The sequence below is a fragment of the Schistocerca nitens genome, chromosome 1, assembly GCF_023898315.1.
Source record: "Schistocerca nitens isolate TAMUIC-IGC-003100 chromosome 1, iqSchNite1.1, whole genome shotgun sequence".
In the NCBI taxonomy this organism is placed as follows: domain Eukaryota; kingdom Metazoa; phylum Arthropoda; class Insecta; order Orthoptera; family Acrididae; genus Schistocerca; species Schistocerca nitens.
In genome coordinates this window covers 752,501,479-752,518,583 of record NC_064614.1, presented here as the reverse complement: position 1 = coordinate 752,518,583, position 17,105 = coordinate 752,501,479, and the positions used below count along the sequence as shown (strand labels likewise).

The following is a 17,105-nucleotide window of genomic DNA, read 5'->3' as shown; positions in this document are numbered from 1 at the left end:
TTATTTATCATAAAAGATGTCATATTGATTTTAAAGTATTAAGTAATTGATTATATGAATGAATCTCTCATAATGTATGAGTAAATGTTAACTCTGAATGTCTTGTTATATAATTTATTTTGTGCATTATTATTCAACATTATTTGATATGATTACTGTCATGAATCTTAAGTTTGTTGTACCATACTGTATACAGTATTGTAAATTTTTATTTTCATAATAATTCATGACTGTAAATATTGTAAGAGCACTGACTCATTCCATTTTTTAGCAACTCTAATGCTGTTGGGATCAACAGATTTCAGAATAAAGTGAAATAAATAAAACTACACAGCAAATGTTGTTGAGAAAGAATATGTGATTTGTTTAAGGAATTGTAAGTGGCAAGATTGTTGCTGTATTCGAATCATAATAAACTTATAATAAATATACCTCCCCCCCTCCCCTCTCGCTCTGTATCATATGTTTTATGGTGTCCACTCTACATTTGAATCTCTCAATGTTAGTGGAATTAATGTGTATTTGCACTATTGAATAAACGTATGTCAAGTTGCTTTTTGAGTGCTGAATTATTGTTAAATATTATTTTTCAGGGGTAATTGACTACAATTTTCTTTGCTTCCGAGAAGCCATACAGCAAGTATTTGAATTGAGAAATAAGAGCCAGGCATTAGGAAATACAACAAACAGCCATGTAGCAAACCACGTGAATAGCCTGTCAGCAGGCATGGAACAGCCACAAGTAAATGGTGCCAATATGAAAAGCTGAGGCAGTAAACGGAGTCTGCAAGGATTGAAACAGGTAAGGTACTTTCTCAAAATAAAAAAAGTGGAAAAATACAACAATAGAACTGACTTTTTAGTCATTTCAACTCAAACAAATAACTCCATTTTCTGAAATCGTATGTTTCTTGTTTTGAAATAGTCTGTAGGACCTTATACTCTTCCAGTGATTTCAGTTTAAATAATTCTCAGTATTTAAGGAATGAAGTGAAGCAAGTAACAATTACATGACAACAAATTTATGACTCACCAATCAGTAATGGATCATAACTGGAAGCAATAACATTCCAATGCAAAGAGGGCAATGTTTCTGTTTATCACTTCTGCTTAATAATTCCTGTCTTTTTAATTTTATAATTCCTGTAAAATTACAAACTGCGGCTGAAAATTCCTCAGATTTGGCCTTAATACAAAGCCAAGCTAACATGAGACAGTAAGTTTTTTCATTCCTTATTGCTTATGCTAGTATACTTTTGTGTTTCCTGATATTCTGTTTTTGTCTTTTTTTATATTCTCATGCATTCAAAACCTCAGTCACCATTTATATCCTAGTAATATATTGCTAAGCAATGGAGAGTCCAAGATGGAAGATAATATGAATTGGGATAGATTGCTAATCTCCACATAGAGGAGGCATTGAGTGAGGGATGACACACTTAAAGGATTTTGTTAGATACTAAACTATCAGACAAAGTCCTTTATCAGGTCTAGAAAAACACACATTCATACTGTCAAGCTTCAGTGTCTGGAAATGACAGTGGCCATGTATGAGTGAGTTGTGCATATATGAGTATGTTTGTGTGTTTCTATATCTGATGGAGAACTTTTTCCAATAGCTTAATAATGTCCAACAGTATTCCTTCAAATGTGCCTGTCTGCCACTCAACGACTCCACTGTGCGGTGAGTAGAAGCCTGTTTTAATTCATAATGTTAATGCATTATTAAGCTTATTCCAAAAGGATAACTTACTAAAACTGCAAAATTATAAGGAAACAGAATAATGGCAAGTATGTACCTCCATGGGACAAAATTTCAGTATTGCTAACAGGTATATCAAAAGTTGGGAAAAACTATTTCTTTCTTTTGGAACTTCTTTGCCAGTGAGGAAACAGGGGTAGGTGAGGAGGAAAGGCTGGTAAACAGGGATATCATTCACGGACCCTATGTTGAGAGGGAACCATTTATTTTGATGACAAAGGAAGATGAAAATGAAAGGTGGTATGCAAAAGACAATAGATCAAAGTTAGTACACTGACAAGCACTAAACCAGCTGTAGACCAGAGATAAGAGGTAGGAATGAGAAGAAAAAAAGAGATTGAGAGAAAGAGAAATGAGAAGTGGGATTGATGTCGCAATGCTGTACTAAGAGTAAAGCAGGAAAGGGGATGAGGAAAAATCGGAGGGGGGGGGGGGGGGGGGAATGACAAAAAAGGAAGGAAAAAGGGGTAAATGAAGAAAAGAAAAAATAAGCTATAAATAAGATACAAATTTGAGGAAAAAATACTAAGATTTGAAAAATATATAAATAAGTAAATTGTGGAGGTTAAGTCCAGGACGATGAGAGGACGTGAGAATATGTCTAAGAGCAAGTACCCACTATGAAATTTAAGAAACTAGTGCTGGATGGAAGGATCCCAATTGCCTCTGTGGTATGGACCCCTCAAGTGAAACTGTAGAAAATTAAAGGTAGCACAGTGCTTACCAGATAACGACCTGTCAGCTGCTCCTCAGTCTGACACTGCCTCCTCATTGGATACCACTGCTCCATCTCAACCTTACCAGATGTATCCCTCTTTCCCCCCTGACGAAGAAACCAACAGTTCCAAAACGTAGGAATAGTATTTTCCCACTTTTAATCTATCGCAAGTACTGGAATTTTTATCTACTGCTGGCTAACCATTCAGTCCCCTTTGTTATTTTAAACTTCTAATTGCACTGAACAACAAATGTGGTAATGGAAACTCCTTAGTGTATGTTAAGAGTAGTTTTCACAGGTGGTCCTGCCTCTGATAGGATATGTCTACACCTAGATGTAGATGTAGCAGGACTAGATTAGAATGTACTGGTTGGATGCTTAAGATATTTCGTAGATTGAGTCGGCAGTGGAATATCACTTTAGGAGGGACGGGAAGGGGAAGATTGCATGTGGGATTCCTTCATGATACCATCATTGTTGATGTGCAAATTGCCGAAGTGGTATCAAATAAAAATACTTGCACTAGGCAGCAGAACAACCACTGATTGTGTCTCCTGACCATTAATGCCATATGATCATTTAATTTTCCTTTTTCTTTTTTACTGCCATTAGCTTTGGTCCCAGACATTTTATTTTCCATTGGTGGACACGTCATTGGAGACTCAGTTAGAAGTGCAAATTTAAACAAGCTGACAGAGCTGAACTTTGTGTACCATGCGACTGTTGGTTTGTGACACCGTCAGACTACTGCCTAAGATTGCAGAGTCATGCCAACATGTGTTACGGAGTTTGTAATGCTGAAGAATTGGCACTCGATGCTTGATTTAGCATTAATGACCATAGCTTGTCTAATTTAAGTCCTTCATCTTTTGTGATCAACTTGTTTTTGTGCTTTTGAATTTATATGCCCTCTTTGTACATTCTAGAACATTAATGACTGGATCTTGATAAAATTATAGTATTGGAGAAATGAATTTAGTGGTTCCCTGCTCCCAGTGCATGGCGTACTACTGCAAATTTATCCATGTTCCCCAGATAAGAATTGCTCTTGCTTTCCCCAAGTCAGGTGTTAATGCTTCTTTTTCTAGTTCCTATTTACACTGGACCACATATACAGGAGATTTTATACACTCCTGCTGTGGCAAGCATCAGCTGTAGGTCCTTCGCAGTGTTTAATTATTTGGGCACCTTTCTTGTTGGTTTCACCTTAAGCTTAAGGGCTATCCCAACTACTTCTGTCCTCAAGATAATGAACAAGCTAACAAAAGCCTCTTCTATTTCTCCCATTGATAAAGAAGAATCTCATCAAATTGGGAACATTGCCGCCAAGATCATATATTGCTAAAAAATCATTAACTTGGCATTCCATTCTACATCTGTACTCTGCAAATCACTGTAAGGCGCATGGCAGAGGTTACATTCTGTTGTAGGTTCCTTCCCGTTCTATTCACTTATGTAGCACAGGAAGAATGATTATTGTTTTAATGCCTCTGTGTGTGCAGTAATTATTGTAATCTTATCCTTACAATCCTTATGTGAACGATACATGGGAGGTTGTAGTATATTCCTATAGTAATAATATTATGAAAAGGAAAGTTGCCACTCACCATGGAGCGGAGATGCCGAGCCGCAGATGGGCACAACAAAAAGACTGTGACAAATAAATCTTTCAGCCCGTAAGGCCTTCGTCAAAAATAAGACGGGGCACTGCACCACCACCCCCCCCCCCCCCCTTCAAACAAACACGCACACACACAAACACACGCATGCAAATGCAACTCTCACACACACACACACACATGACTGCAGTTTCAGGCAACTGTAGCCACACTGTAAGCAGCAGCAGCAGCACCAGTGCATGATGGGAGTAGTTACTGGGTAGGGGGGGGGGTGTAAGGAGGAGACTGGGGCGGGGAGGGGTGAGGGATAGGAGGGCAGGGGTGGCGCACAGTCCAGTGCTGCTGGGGAGCGCACAGGGACAGCCTGCTAACCATCAGCCATACCTTTGCTTCGACAGCTGCCACTTGTTCCATACCAAGAAGTTCCTTCCATACAGCCCAGCCACCCATGGTAATTGCATCCGCAGTGATGAGCAGTAACTCTGTACAAAAAAAAATCTCCCATGCATTATCTTTCCAGTCCCCCACCATCTCCCAAAGTCCCACCGTTTGGCCACAGAGGAGCATTCCCCTCGTAACTTGGTACCACCCAGGATTGGAGCAACTGAATTCTCTGCCAGGGTTTCGAGTACCTCTCATCATGCCCTGAAATGAAAAACGTCCTGCCCACTATCCTTCCCACCCCTCCCACAGTTGTACTCCACTGTCCACAGAACGTGCACAATATACTCATCCATCCTTACTCAACCCTTGCTCCCAACCCCTTACCTCATGGCTCATAACTCTGTGATAAAAATAGATGCAAGACCTGTCCAATACATCCTTACACCACCACATACTCCAGTCCTGTCACAAACATCACCTATCCCTTCAAATGCAGGACTACCTGTGAAACCAGTCGTGTGATGTACAAGCTAAGCTGCTACCACTGTGCTGCTTTCTATGTGGGCATGACAACCCACAAGCTGTCAGTCCACATGAATGGCCACCAACGAACTGGAAACATGTGGACCACCCGGCTGCTGAGCACGCTACCAAACATGACATCCTCCATTTCAGTGACTGTTTCACAGCCTTTGCCATATGAATCCTTCCCACCAACACCAGCTTTTCTGAATTGTGCAGGTGGGAACTTTCCCTGCAATATATCCTATGTTCCCGTAACCCTCCTGGCCTCAACCTTCGTTGGTCATTGTCCTCACTCATCTAGCCTCCGTGCTCCCATTCCAGCACTGTACAGCCCTAATTCCACCATCAAATCCAGTCTTTTTACTTTCTTCTTTTCCGCTGCCCCTCCCCTGCCCTCCGTGTAACTTCTCGATTGCAACTAGCTGCCCACCTTCTCTCCACTTCATCCCTTGCACGTTCCCCAACAGCATGTCACTGTCCGGTACCCTTACCCTACTGTCTGCCCCCCTCCCCACCCCAGCCTCTTCCTTACCCCCACCCAGTCACCACTCCCATCGTGCATTGGTGTTGCTGCTCACAGTGTGGCTACAGTTGCCTGAGATTGCAGTCGTGTGTATATATATATATATATATATATATATATATATATATATATATATATAGAGGGAAACATTCCACGTAGGAACAATATATCTAAAAACAAAGATGATGTGACTTACCAAATGAAAGTGCTGGCAGGTCGACAGACACACAAACATACACACAAAATTCAAGCTTTCGCAACAAACTGTTGCCTCATCAGGAAAGAGGGAAGGAGAGGGAAAGATGAAAGGATGTGGGTTTTAAGGGAGAGGGTAAGGAGTCATTCCAATCCCGGGAGCGGAAAGACTTACTTTAGGGGGAAAAAAGGACGGGTATACACTCGCGCACACACACACACACATATCCATCCACACATATACAGACATAAGCAGACATATTTAAAGACAAAGAGTTTGGGCAGAGATGTCAGTCGAGGCAGAAGTTGAGGCAGCCTCGACTGACATCTCTGCCCAAACTCTTTGTCTTTAAATATGTCTGCTTATGTCTGTATATGTGTGGATGGATATGTGTGTGTGTGCGCGAGTGTATACCCGTCCTTTTTTCCCCCTAAAGTAAGTCTTTCCGCTCCCGGGATTGGAATGACTCCTTACCCTCTCCCTTAAAACCCACATCCTTTCGTCTTTCCCTCTTTCCTGATGAGGCAACAGTTTGTTGCGAAAGCTTGAATTTTGTGTGTATGTTTGTGTTTGTTTGTGTGTCTGTCGACCTGCCAGCACTTTCATTTGGTAAGTCACATCATCTTTGTTTTGAGATATATTTTTCCTACGTGGAATGTTTCCCTCTATTATAACCATATATATATATATATATATATATATATATATATATATATATATATATATATATATATATATATATATATATATAACAAAGGCCTTATGGGCTGAAAACTTTATTTGTGTTTTTTTTTTTTTTTTTTTTTTTTTTTTTTTTTTTTTTTTTTTTTTTTTTTTTCCCCCCCCCACTATATGGTGAGTGGCAACTTTCCTTTTCATAATATTCATACATTTCATCCTGGATTTACCATTGTTTTAGCTGGTTCTTGAAACTCTGTTAATAGACTTTGTTGGGATAGTTTATGTCTATCTTCAAGAGTCTTGTCAGTTCAGTTGCTTCAGCATCTCTCTGACACTCTCCCATGAATTAAACAAACCTGTGACCAGTTGTACTGCCCTCCATATATGTTCAATATTCCATGTTAGGGATATGCAGTACAGCTCCCATACATTTAAGCAATATTCTAAAAAACCACTCGCATGAGTGGTTTGTAAGCAATCTCCTTTGTAGACTGATTGCACTTTCCCAGTAAACTGAAGTCTACCACCTGATTTAACCACAACTGAACCTATGTGATCATTCCATTTCATATCCCTACAAAGTGTTGCACCCAGATATTTGTATGAGTTCGCTGGTTCCAACAGTGTGTCATTGATTTTATTGTCATAGGACACTACATTTTTTTCGTTTTGTGAAGTACAAAATTTTACATTTCTGAACATTTAAAACAAATTGCCAATATCTGCACCACTTTGAAATCTTATCAAGATCAGACTGAATATTTATGCAGGTTCTTTCAGACAGTACTTCATTATAGATAACTTCATCATCTGCAAAAAGCCTGATTTTACTATTAGTATTATCTGCAAAGTCGCTAATATACAACATGAAGAGCAAGAGTCCCAACATGCTTCCCTGGGGCACACCCGAAGTTACTTCTACATCTGATGATGACTCTCCATCCAAGATAACATGCTGCATCCTCCCCTACCAAAAAGTCCTCAATCCAGTCACAAATTTCACTTGATACCTCATCTAATTGTACTTCTGAAAATAAACGTAGGTGTGGTACTGAGTCAAATGCTTTTTGGAATGATCCATAGCTTTCAGTATATCATGTGAGAAAAGTGTGAATTGAGTTTCACATGATCAACATTTTCAAAAGCCATGGTGGTTGGCATCGAGGTGGTCATTTTGTTAGAGGTACCTTGTTATGTTTGAGGCCAGAATATGTTCTAAGATTCTACAACAAATCTATGTCAAAGATATTAGATGATAGTTTTGTGAATTACTTCTACTACCCTTGTTGTAGATGGGTGTGACCTGTGCCTTTTCCCAAGAACTGGGCATGGTTTTATGTTCGAGGGATCTACGATAGATTATAGTTAGAAGAGGGGCCAACTCAGCCGCAAATTTATTTTTGAATGTGACAGGGATCCCATTGGGTCCTGGAGCTTTGTACAATTTTAACGATTTCAGATGTTTCTAAACACAACTGACACTAATACTTATTTCCGTCATCTTTTCAGTGGTGCAATAAGTAAATTGGGGCAGTTCTCCTAGGTGTCCTTTGTAAAGGAAGATTTGAAAATGGAATTAAGCATTTCAGCATTTCCTTTGCTGTTCTTAATTTTGGTTCCTGTCTTTTTCACTAGGGTCTGGACACTAACTTTGGTAGTGCCAGCAACCTTTACATATAATGAAAATTTCTTTGGGTTCTGTGGAAGGTCACTTGACAGTATTCTGCTACAGTAATCAGTGAAGGCACCACACATTGCTCTCTTGACAGCCAAACATTTCATTCAGCATCTCTCTATCTGTAACCCTACACTTTGTTTTACACATGTTGTTGTGCAGTAATCTGTTTCTTTAGAAGTTTCTTCACAATGACTGTATACTGTTGAGGTTCCCTCCCACTATAAACTGTTCTACTGGGTACATATCTATCCAGTGCATGATCAACTATTCTTTTAAACTTGAGCCAGAGTTCCTCTGCATTCTCGTGACCTCTGCTGGAAGTTTCAAGATTCTCATTGAGATATGACAGTACTGATTTTCTATCTAATTTACTGAACATATATATCTCTCTGCTTGTTTTAGTTGTCCTTTGTACCTGGTAATCATTGCTGCTACAACTGTGTCATGGTCACTGGTACCAGTTTCGATGTGGACATCCTCAGAGAGATTAAGTCTGTCTGTTGGCATTAGATCCAATATACTGTATTTACTCGAATGTAAGCCGCCCTTTTTTCTGGTTTTTGTAATCCAAAAAACCACCGGCGGCTTAGAATCGAGTGGAAAGTGGAATTTCTGAAAAATGTTGGTAGGTGCCGCTACAACTAACTTCTGCCATCGAATATACGTAGCACTACACAGGCATGCTTTGCAGGCACAAAGATAAATACTGGCACCAAAACCTCTGTGCCAGTAAATAAATTAAAAGAATAGGTAGAAGAATGTAAACATTATGCCATGTATTGTTTCGTGTCTGTTGCTATCTCATTTAAATCATGTCTGCCTAATAAACTACGAAACCAGAGTGAGACAAAAGCAAACGCGGAAGAATATGCATATCATGTCATGTTTATATTCGTATTATTCTTATGCTGAATAGTGATACAGTCAGAAATGAAGCACGGGAACTGACTAGATTTTTAAATCTAAGATGAATCTAATTTCTGTGCAGAATGTAATGTACTAAAGAGGAGTCTGCAAAGATTTTCAAACAGAGAAAATTTTCGCTAAATTCTTGTTCAGAACATCTTCTACCACACACAGTCTATTATTTGGTTCTTGTTGATCATTATCAAAGAAAGCTGCAGTGTAAGTAACAACAAATACCAGTCTCTTGCCATTGTTTCGCTTATGAGACAATTCCTCTCTCTTTTTTTATTGTAATTGGCAGTAACGCGCACAAAAGCAAGCCATGCCGCGAGGGGCGACAGGTTGTAAACACTCATTATCAGAATGCGACAAACAATGCACGACACAGTACAATAATGCATTTTCAGCTTAAAGAACGTAAACACCTGTAACAAAGAGAATGGCACTTATCAGATTAAAGCAAAGTAAACAATCGATTCAAACCAGACGAAGCACGTGAAAAAGGAAGGGTACCCGTATAAATATGGACGGAGTGCCTGACACATAGCAATGGCTACTTCGTAAATGTTAAGCTTACAACTCGAACGAAACTATTGTAGCTGTATCTTCATCCATTCGACCTCAATTGTGTCTCATGTTACAGTGGACCAACTTTGTTTCAATTTGGAGGTGCAGTCTAAAACTTTTCTCTCCCCTTGAATTTAGAGTCTCAAATTTCAGGTGCGGCTTAGATGCGGGATTTTTTTTTTTTTTTCCTTTATTTTGAGTCTCATTTTTCAGGTGCGTCTTACATTTGAGTGCAGCTTAGATTCGAGTAAATACGGTATTTCCAACATGAGTGGGGTTCCTAATTCTCTGTTCTAGGTAGTTTTCAGAGAAGGCATTTAGTAAAGTTTCTCAGTATGTTTAATCATGCCCACCACCAACACAACTGTAATTTTCCCATTGAATTGTTGGATGGTTAAAGTCTCTACCGATGATTACAGTATGATTGGGGAACTGAGCTGCAGGTGAACTGAGGTTTCCTCTAAAGTTTTCCATTACATCAAGAGATGAGTCTGGTGGGCAATAGAAATATCCAATTATCATTTTTTGCCTGCCCGTGTTACGGAGTCTTACCCCAACAATCTCACATGCAGCTTCAATTCCTACCTCAGTAGATTCGAGTTTCTTGCCCACTGCAACAAATATACCACCTTCGCTTCCCATTTGCCTAGGCTTTACACTTAAATTATCCCTAAAAATCTCACTGCTATCAAACTCATGTTTCAGCCAGCTTGTTGTGCTTAGTATTATGTATCACTGCTTTTCATGAGTGCTTCAAACTCTGGTACTTTGTTGTGAATGCTTTGGCAGTTTACCATTAGGATTTTATTACTCTCATCTATGGGAGGCATTTCTTTTGATCTTATGCTGATACTTCTGTGTTTGTTACAGCTGTTGTTATTTGGATTGGCTGGAGAGTCACCTAATCTTAAAAACCCTTGTGTGCATCCCACACACAGTCAGCTACCTGAGTAGCAGCCTCTGGTGTCTTCTGCCCACCTGACTCGTTTAAGTGGACCCTACAGATCTCAACCCTATGGCACAAATTCAGGAAGTTGCAGCCTAGCTTATCACAGTACTTTCGAAGTCTCTGGTTCAATCCTTCCACTCGTCTCCGAGTCAAATGGCCATGATCAGTTCTGGGGACAGTGTTGCAAATTATAAGAAGTGAAACTCTGTGTGCAAGGCTGGTCTTCTCAGCTTTCTCTGCCAGTTGCTGGAATCACCCAAGAATGACCTCAGACCTAGACGACAGGCATCATTTGTTCCAACGTTCGTCACAATCTGCAGTTGGTTGCACCATGTTCCCTCAGTGGCTGCTGAATGAGGCCCCCAGGTACACACATGGAGTGCACCTGTTGTCCGTCCTTTCCTGTCCATTGCTGCCTATCTTTCTGTGTTTGCCTCTTCCAGACATGGGACAAAACAGGTGAAGTGATTTCCACTGGCTCAGTTTCAGTGGAAGACAGCACCCAGATTTGTTGATAAGGGGGATCGGTACAACACCCTGAATCCTCCCTGGTCCCTATCCACCCTGCACAGCTGTCAGCACTATTGTTGATTGCCCAACCTGTGGGATTGCCGAATGCTGGCCACTCTCCTACAGCTGCTTAGAGGAAAAACTGGCACTTACATTAAAGACAGTGGTCGTTTTAAGAAAAAAAATTTAAAATGCTTCAGGCTGAGTCAGTGATATAGTTAGTTTTGACGTTGTATAACTGTTCACTATGGTTCCTCCTAATGAGGTGATGTCACAGTTGGAAAATATTTTTGCAAAGAGTATTGCAGATCTCTTTAAATGTTGCCTCACATCAACTTACTTTCTGTGAGACAATAAATTCTATGAGCAAACTGATGATGTGGCGCTGGGGAACCCACTCAGTGCAGTTGTAGTGAATTTTTGTATGGGAAATTTTGTGGAAGCAGCCCATCAGAGTTCACTCTGAAAAAAGAGAAACAAGATTGGATTTCAGTTTTGGATGTACAGGTGATCAGAAAACCTAACAGTACTTCAGGGTAGAAAGAAATCACTTTCCCAAGCAGAAAGGAGGAGTGATTAGCACATCGAAGATGGTGGCGTGTTGTGTTGAGGAGGACCAGGTGAAGTCAATAGGGGAGATGGTGTTGATATTCTAGAGGAATGATAGGTTGGTCAAGATCATGAATTTTTCATCAGTGTATCTGAACTGTGGGAGGGATTTGTGATTGTGGTTGGTTTGGAAAGATTCCTCTATACGGCCTGTGAATAGGTTGTAATGGGATGGTGCCATGCGGTTTCCCATAGGTATACCACGGATTTGTTTCACAGGCATTGTGCCTGTCTGCAACTCTGCATCAGCTCAATGTGGTGGGTAGCTATCTGTCCTTTCCAATTGTTGTTAACCAGTCTGAACTTTCTATTGTTCAGTTAAAGAGAAAGTTTTCCTCCCATTCAAAAAAACAATCACAGGTAGCATCAGCAGAGAAGTAAGAGGACACAGTATCAACACAGTGTTTAAACCGACAAGAAAAGTGCGTGTATTTGAACACCGCCAAGTACATATCCTTGCCACTTGCCACAGCAAGAGTATAAAAAAATCTCTTGCACATATGGAAGCATTGACACCTGACTTAAGGAACACAAGAGTGCTAGCTATGTTGTATGGATATGTATAAAAAGTTCAGCTTGCTTAGCCTCTTTGAGTTTGTATTGCTGCCTGAGTCTTTACAGCTTCTGATGATGTCTCCAACATTGGAAGATGAAACATTAGGCAGAATGTGGCCTAAAGCCCATAAAACAAAAAAATCACCAAGGAATCAAATACCATACATGAAAGTACGCATTGTGTGTAGAATGTTCCTCATTTTCTGGCACCACAATAAGAAGTCTAAGCCCTGGTGAAGTACATGGTTAAGCAGTTCCAGTCCAGTGATATTGTGTGCTGAGAGGGGTGCTCCTTTACATTTAATTCCTTAGGTGCTCAGAGGATTGTAGATATGTGCTTATGGACAGACCATTTGGGAGAGATGTTTTAGTGTGGAAGGGATGACAGCTGTCAAAATGATGGGACTGTTGATAGGAAAGATGGCATGCTGATCTGAGTTGAAGCAGATTTGAGAAAATGTGTTGAAGTTGCAGAGGGATGGGAATAGTGTCTTGGTCCTGGGGCTGGATTTTGAAGATTTCATCAGTGAATCTAGACCAGAGGAAGGGTATGGGATTTTGAGTGGCTGGGATGGTTTTCTCTGTATGACTGATGGAGCAGTTTGAGATATGATAGTGCCATATGCAATGTTAGTGCCGATGGCTGTGTTACAGATTTATTCAGACAAATGAAAAATTATTTGATGTCCTGATGCTTATGTGATATTTGTAACTCTTGAAGGAAACATTCCATTGTGTGATGATGACGACACTTCACACACATCTTTTTCAGACACCGTTTAGTTTAGAACATGTTTTTATCATCACATTGCTGTGGATTATTTTAATCTGACTAAAGCAGAATAAAATGTTTTGAATATCAAGCAGTAAGAGAGTAGCTAAAATACTAATTGTAATGCAATAAATAGAAAAAAATTATTCTGATTGTCATTGGTTTATCTGAAAATTATTAAAGCTTTCTATAATCTTTTATTGCAATTCCTCTTACAGGGCATGTGGAAGATGAAGGTAATGCTTACAAGGATATCTTACATCACAGTTGATTGTACTTTGCCCCTGTTAAGTGTACTGTTAAAGTATTGTTTAGGACATTCTAGTCTAGGAATGCAGCTTAAGAACCAGCAAGAAGAATGTGGCATGTGACAGACTTTGCTGATCTGCAATTATGCCATGCATTCTTGTAAGATTTTTTTGGCATAAAACGTTGTTGTGTATTGCCATACAAGGGGCACAGTGAATGTCTTATTTCTTCGTTACATATCTGATCGCGTTGCCAAAATATGTACATACTACAGAGTGCAGAGATAATTGTATATTTTAAGAACAGCTGACAAGACACTTATTTTTAAAAATTTGCCTTCTTAGAGAGGAAAAAATAAGGCTGTATCAGATTTGTAGAATATTGTGTGTTGATAGCCACTATAAACCAGCTAATTTTAAGAATTTTGCAGTTTTTTTATATGCTATTTATAGACTTCTTGTATAAGATGTTAAACTGAAAGACTTGTTTTCAAAAATAAATATAAAGAAATGTTTTAGTATGATCAAAGTTGTTTGTTTAGTAATCTCCTGTGTCATTAAGAAATATGAGAGGATTTGTGACACAATAAAAACATAAATTTCATTGCTTAAACAGATATTAGATTTTGTGGCACTGTGCCATTATTCAGTTCTCACTACTATAGCATTGTCAGTACAGGAGGATCTATAAATTCAAATCTGAAACATAATGGAGGACTGTTTTATATTCAGTATTGTTTATAAACAACACTGCTGAAATGTGTTTCCGCATAATTTATTACATCTTAGCATGAAAAAGCAAACTGGTAGTGAAGTTTCTTACATTCACATTATGTGTCTGGGGCAACCCTACTGGAGAAGAACTTTCAGTGCTGATTAGCATTTCACACACCATGTGTGCCAATCACTTATGTCAAAAATATTGCAATATTTTATAGATTGTTCATTTACTACTTCATTTTGTATCACCTCATGTAATAAATTGTACAATGTAACCGTATATAGAATTAATGGAATTTGTTATTGCTCATTTTACAAAACTCTTAGCATTGAAGAATATAAAATTTGTGATAGAAAACTGCAGTGACTATTTATTTTTCTGATTCTTGTGGAAAATCCTCACTAGTCATTTGGGAGCTAATTTGATCACCACATTGTGCGACTGTTGTGTAATTGTGTATAGATAGTGATGCTTTGAAAGGGAGAACTATTGCAATATGTTTAACATTCACACTGCCTCTGCTGTCTTATATCTGTAAATCATTTTGTTGCAAATACATGGTAGGATAAATGAATGTCTATGTAATTTTAGTTTATAAGCACATCTGTGACACAATAATATTGCACTTGGCCTCCCGTGGCTGTTGTCAGAAAGATGTGGTGACATTACAGTAAACAAGTGCTGTGGTGACTAAGGAAAACACATCACACTGCAATTGATTCCAAGACAGTTGTGCATATTCTGTTATGTGTTTCAGCATGTCCTCTTGAAATATCATTAAAAAATCTCACAATAACAATATATTTTATTCTTTTAGTTCATGGGTTTTATCTTTTAGTAATGTCTTTCGTATTTAAAACTGCCGATTAATTGCTACTAAGCATCCATTTCACTTAAATAAAAATGGTAGAAAAACAAACACACACACACACACACACGGTTTACTGTTCAGTAGTATAGTTTGTAGATCTACACCCTGTCAAAATACCAGAGAAACTATTTTTATGCCAGAAAAATGTGCTTTAATAATGTTTTCATTGTTATTAAAAGTAATAAGTAGCTGTGAGCCCCCTCTTTGATTACTATGTTATACTGCTCGTATTTGGAAATATGTTACTCATAATACTTCTGAATAAACTTTCTGTTATATAGTTTATTAATGTGTAATTTGTTTTAATTTAATTTTGTGTCCATCAATAAGAGGATGGTGCGAACTATTCCCAACGTGTAACACTGGGCATATCTGAAGAAGTAAATCTTTGGAAAGTGAAGAGTTAGCTATCATGATTTAATTCATATACTGAAGAATAGTTTTGATTGCATATGTGTGTAAAACAATAATAAATTATTACATGACAGTGTATTCTTGAAAAGTTACCTTAAATGTGTATTTCTTGTTGTCTTTGTGAGTGTACAGTATGTTGCGTACTTATGATTTACAAAAAATTATAGATACTATGTAATGTTCTCATTGTAACTAGGAGAAGAGCAGTTCATTATGCGTATTTTATGTATGGTTTCCCCCCCTATTACTATTTAATCATAAAGAATTTTAATGTGTTCAGTGTTTAGTTGCAGTGCTTGCTCTTTCTTCTTCTAAAATATGCGGTGTAATTTGTTTATACTGCAATAAGGGTTAATTCCTAAATTTCATTTTATCATTTTAAAGGTTTCATTAGTTAATTTCATTTTTAACTGTCCTTTTTAATTAAGCTCCAGGAAACAATTGTCAAAGATTGTGACGATCAGCAGTGACGTCAATTATAAATCTCAGTTTTCGCACAGACACTGCAGGAGTCATTGTTTTTAATGGTTTAATACGTTACATAACTCACAGTCTTTGTCAGTTTTTTGTAAGTTAATTTTTCCATGACATGTTATAATTAACGGCGGAGATTGAGTGTCTTCCATCGAACATATGAAACAAAAAAAAAAATTTTTTTTCATGCTCGATTGCATAATTGTCATCAAGGGTATTGTGCCACCGTGTATTGTATGCTATACAAATATATAAATTTTTTGTTTATGTTGTCATGAACTGTAGTTATTTGTGTCTTCCATGTATAATTCTGTGTTGTTCAATACCTATGCACTATATATATATATATATATATATATATATATATATATATATATATATATATATATATATGAAATTTACTCTGCCAGTACAGGAAGCTATTCAGTACTTAATTCAGTTTACAGTACACACAGTGATATCATTGTAGATATCTTGATTTATTTGTTGTACATCACTGTGATTCTTTTTAGTATTTACATAATATCTGAGGCAGATAAGTGTTTTAAGGTCAAAATCTGATGGTTTCATGTGTATAATTGTTACTACATATGCCTTTTATTTATATCTCATATGTTTGAGAATGGGTAAATTATGTACTTCTGTGCTATGCGAGCTATAAAAATATCTTTGTTTAATAAAACAGGAAATATTTATCTAAGTATTTGATTTTTATTTTGTCCATACCTTGAAGAAAAGTCAGAAGAGTTCCACTTGTAATGAAATTCAGATTCCAGAAGTGATGGTTGCTGACTGGACGAAAAGTTGATAAATTATTTGTAACACCATTAGAGGAATTTTAATTTCACCAGCAGTACCAAAACATCAAAAAGATTAAGGAGATGTTATCTCAATGGGGCATATAGGTCTTACTGGTTCCCCCCACCCTATTCACGCATTTGTTCACAGCAACTCACTGTTGGAAGGTTGTTACCATGAAAGAATGCCTGATAATAACTCTAGCAATTCCTATGGTGGCAATCTAGTTGTGTAATTTACACTTTTAAATCTTGGATCTTCCAGATTCTATAATCGTTTTAAATTTTTCAGTTTAATTTAATCCAAAATTTAAGTGTTAATTTAGATTTCACAACGAATGTCTTATTAAATAAATAATAGCATTAAAAGATATTTTCAGGTTCTGGACCATGCTTACACATTAACAGCAATTAAAGAATTCTTTACTATTTTGTTTCATCCTAAACTACCCTTCCCCCCCTACCCCCCTCTCAACCTCCCTGGTAAATAATGTTATCAAAAATGCTTTGCTATTGCTAGGCTAATGACATTAACTGATTGTTAGTTCCCCCCTCCCCCAGGGTGATCTTAAACATCCATTATTACTTGCATTTATTCACTCATGTGATTTCTGAGGTTTTTTAGC

General features: G+C 37.9%; 1 protein-coding gene across 1 annotated transcript in view; it reads left to right on the top strand.

Annotated features, from left to right (window-relative positions):
- LOC126260720 (ras-related GTP-binding protein C) overlaps positions 1 to 16,014 on the top strand; it is a 93,317-nt gene extending 77,303 nt beyond the window's left edge. The window contains exons 8-9 of the mRNA XM_049958061.1: positions 594 to 802; positions 13,173 to 16,014. Of these exons, the coding sequence (XP_049814018.1) occupies positions 594 to 769 (176 nt within the window). The 3' untranslated portion in view covers positions 770 to 802; positions 13,173 to 16,014. The remainder of the gene's footprint in view (positions 1 to 593; positions 803 to 13,172) is intronic.
- The last annotated feature ends 1,091 nt before the right edge of the window (positions 16,015 to 17,105 follow it).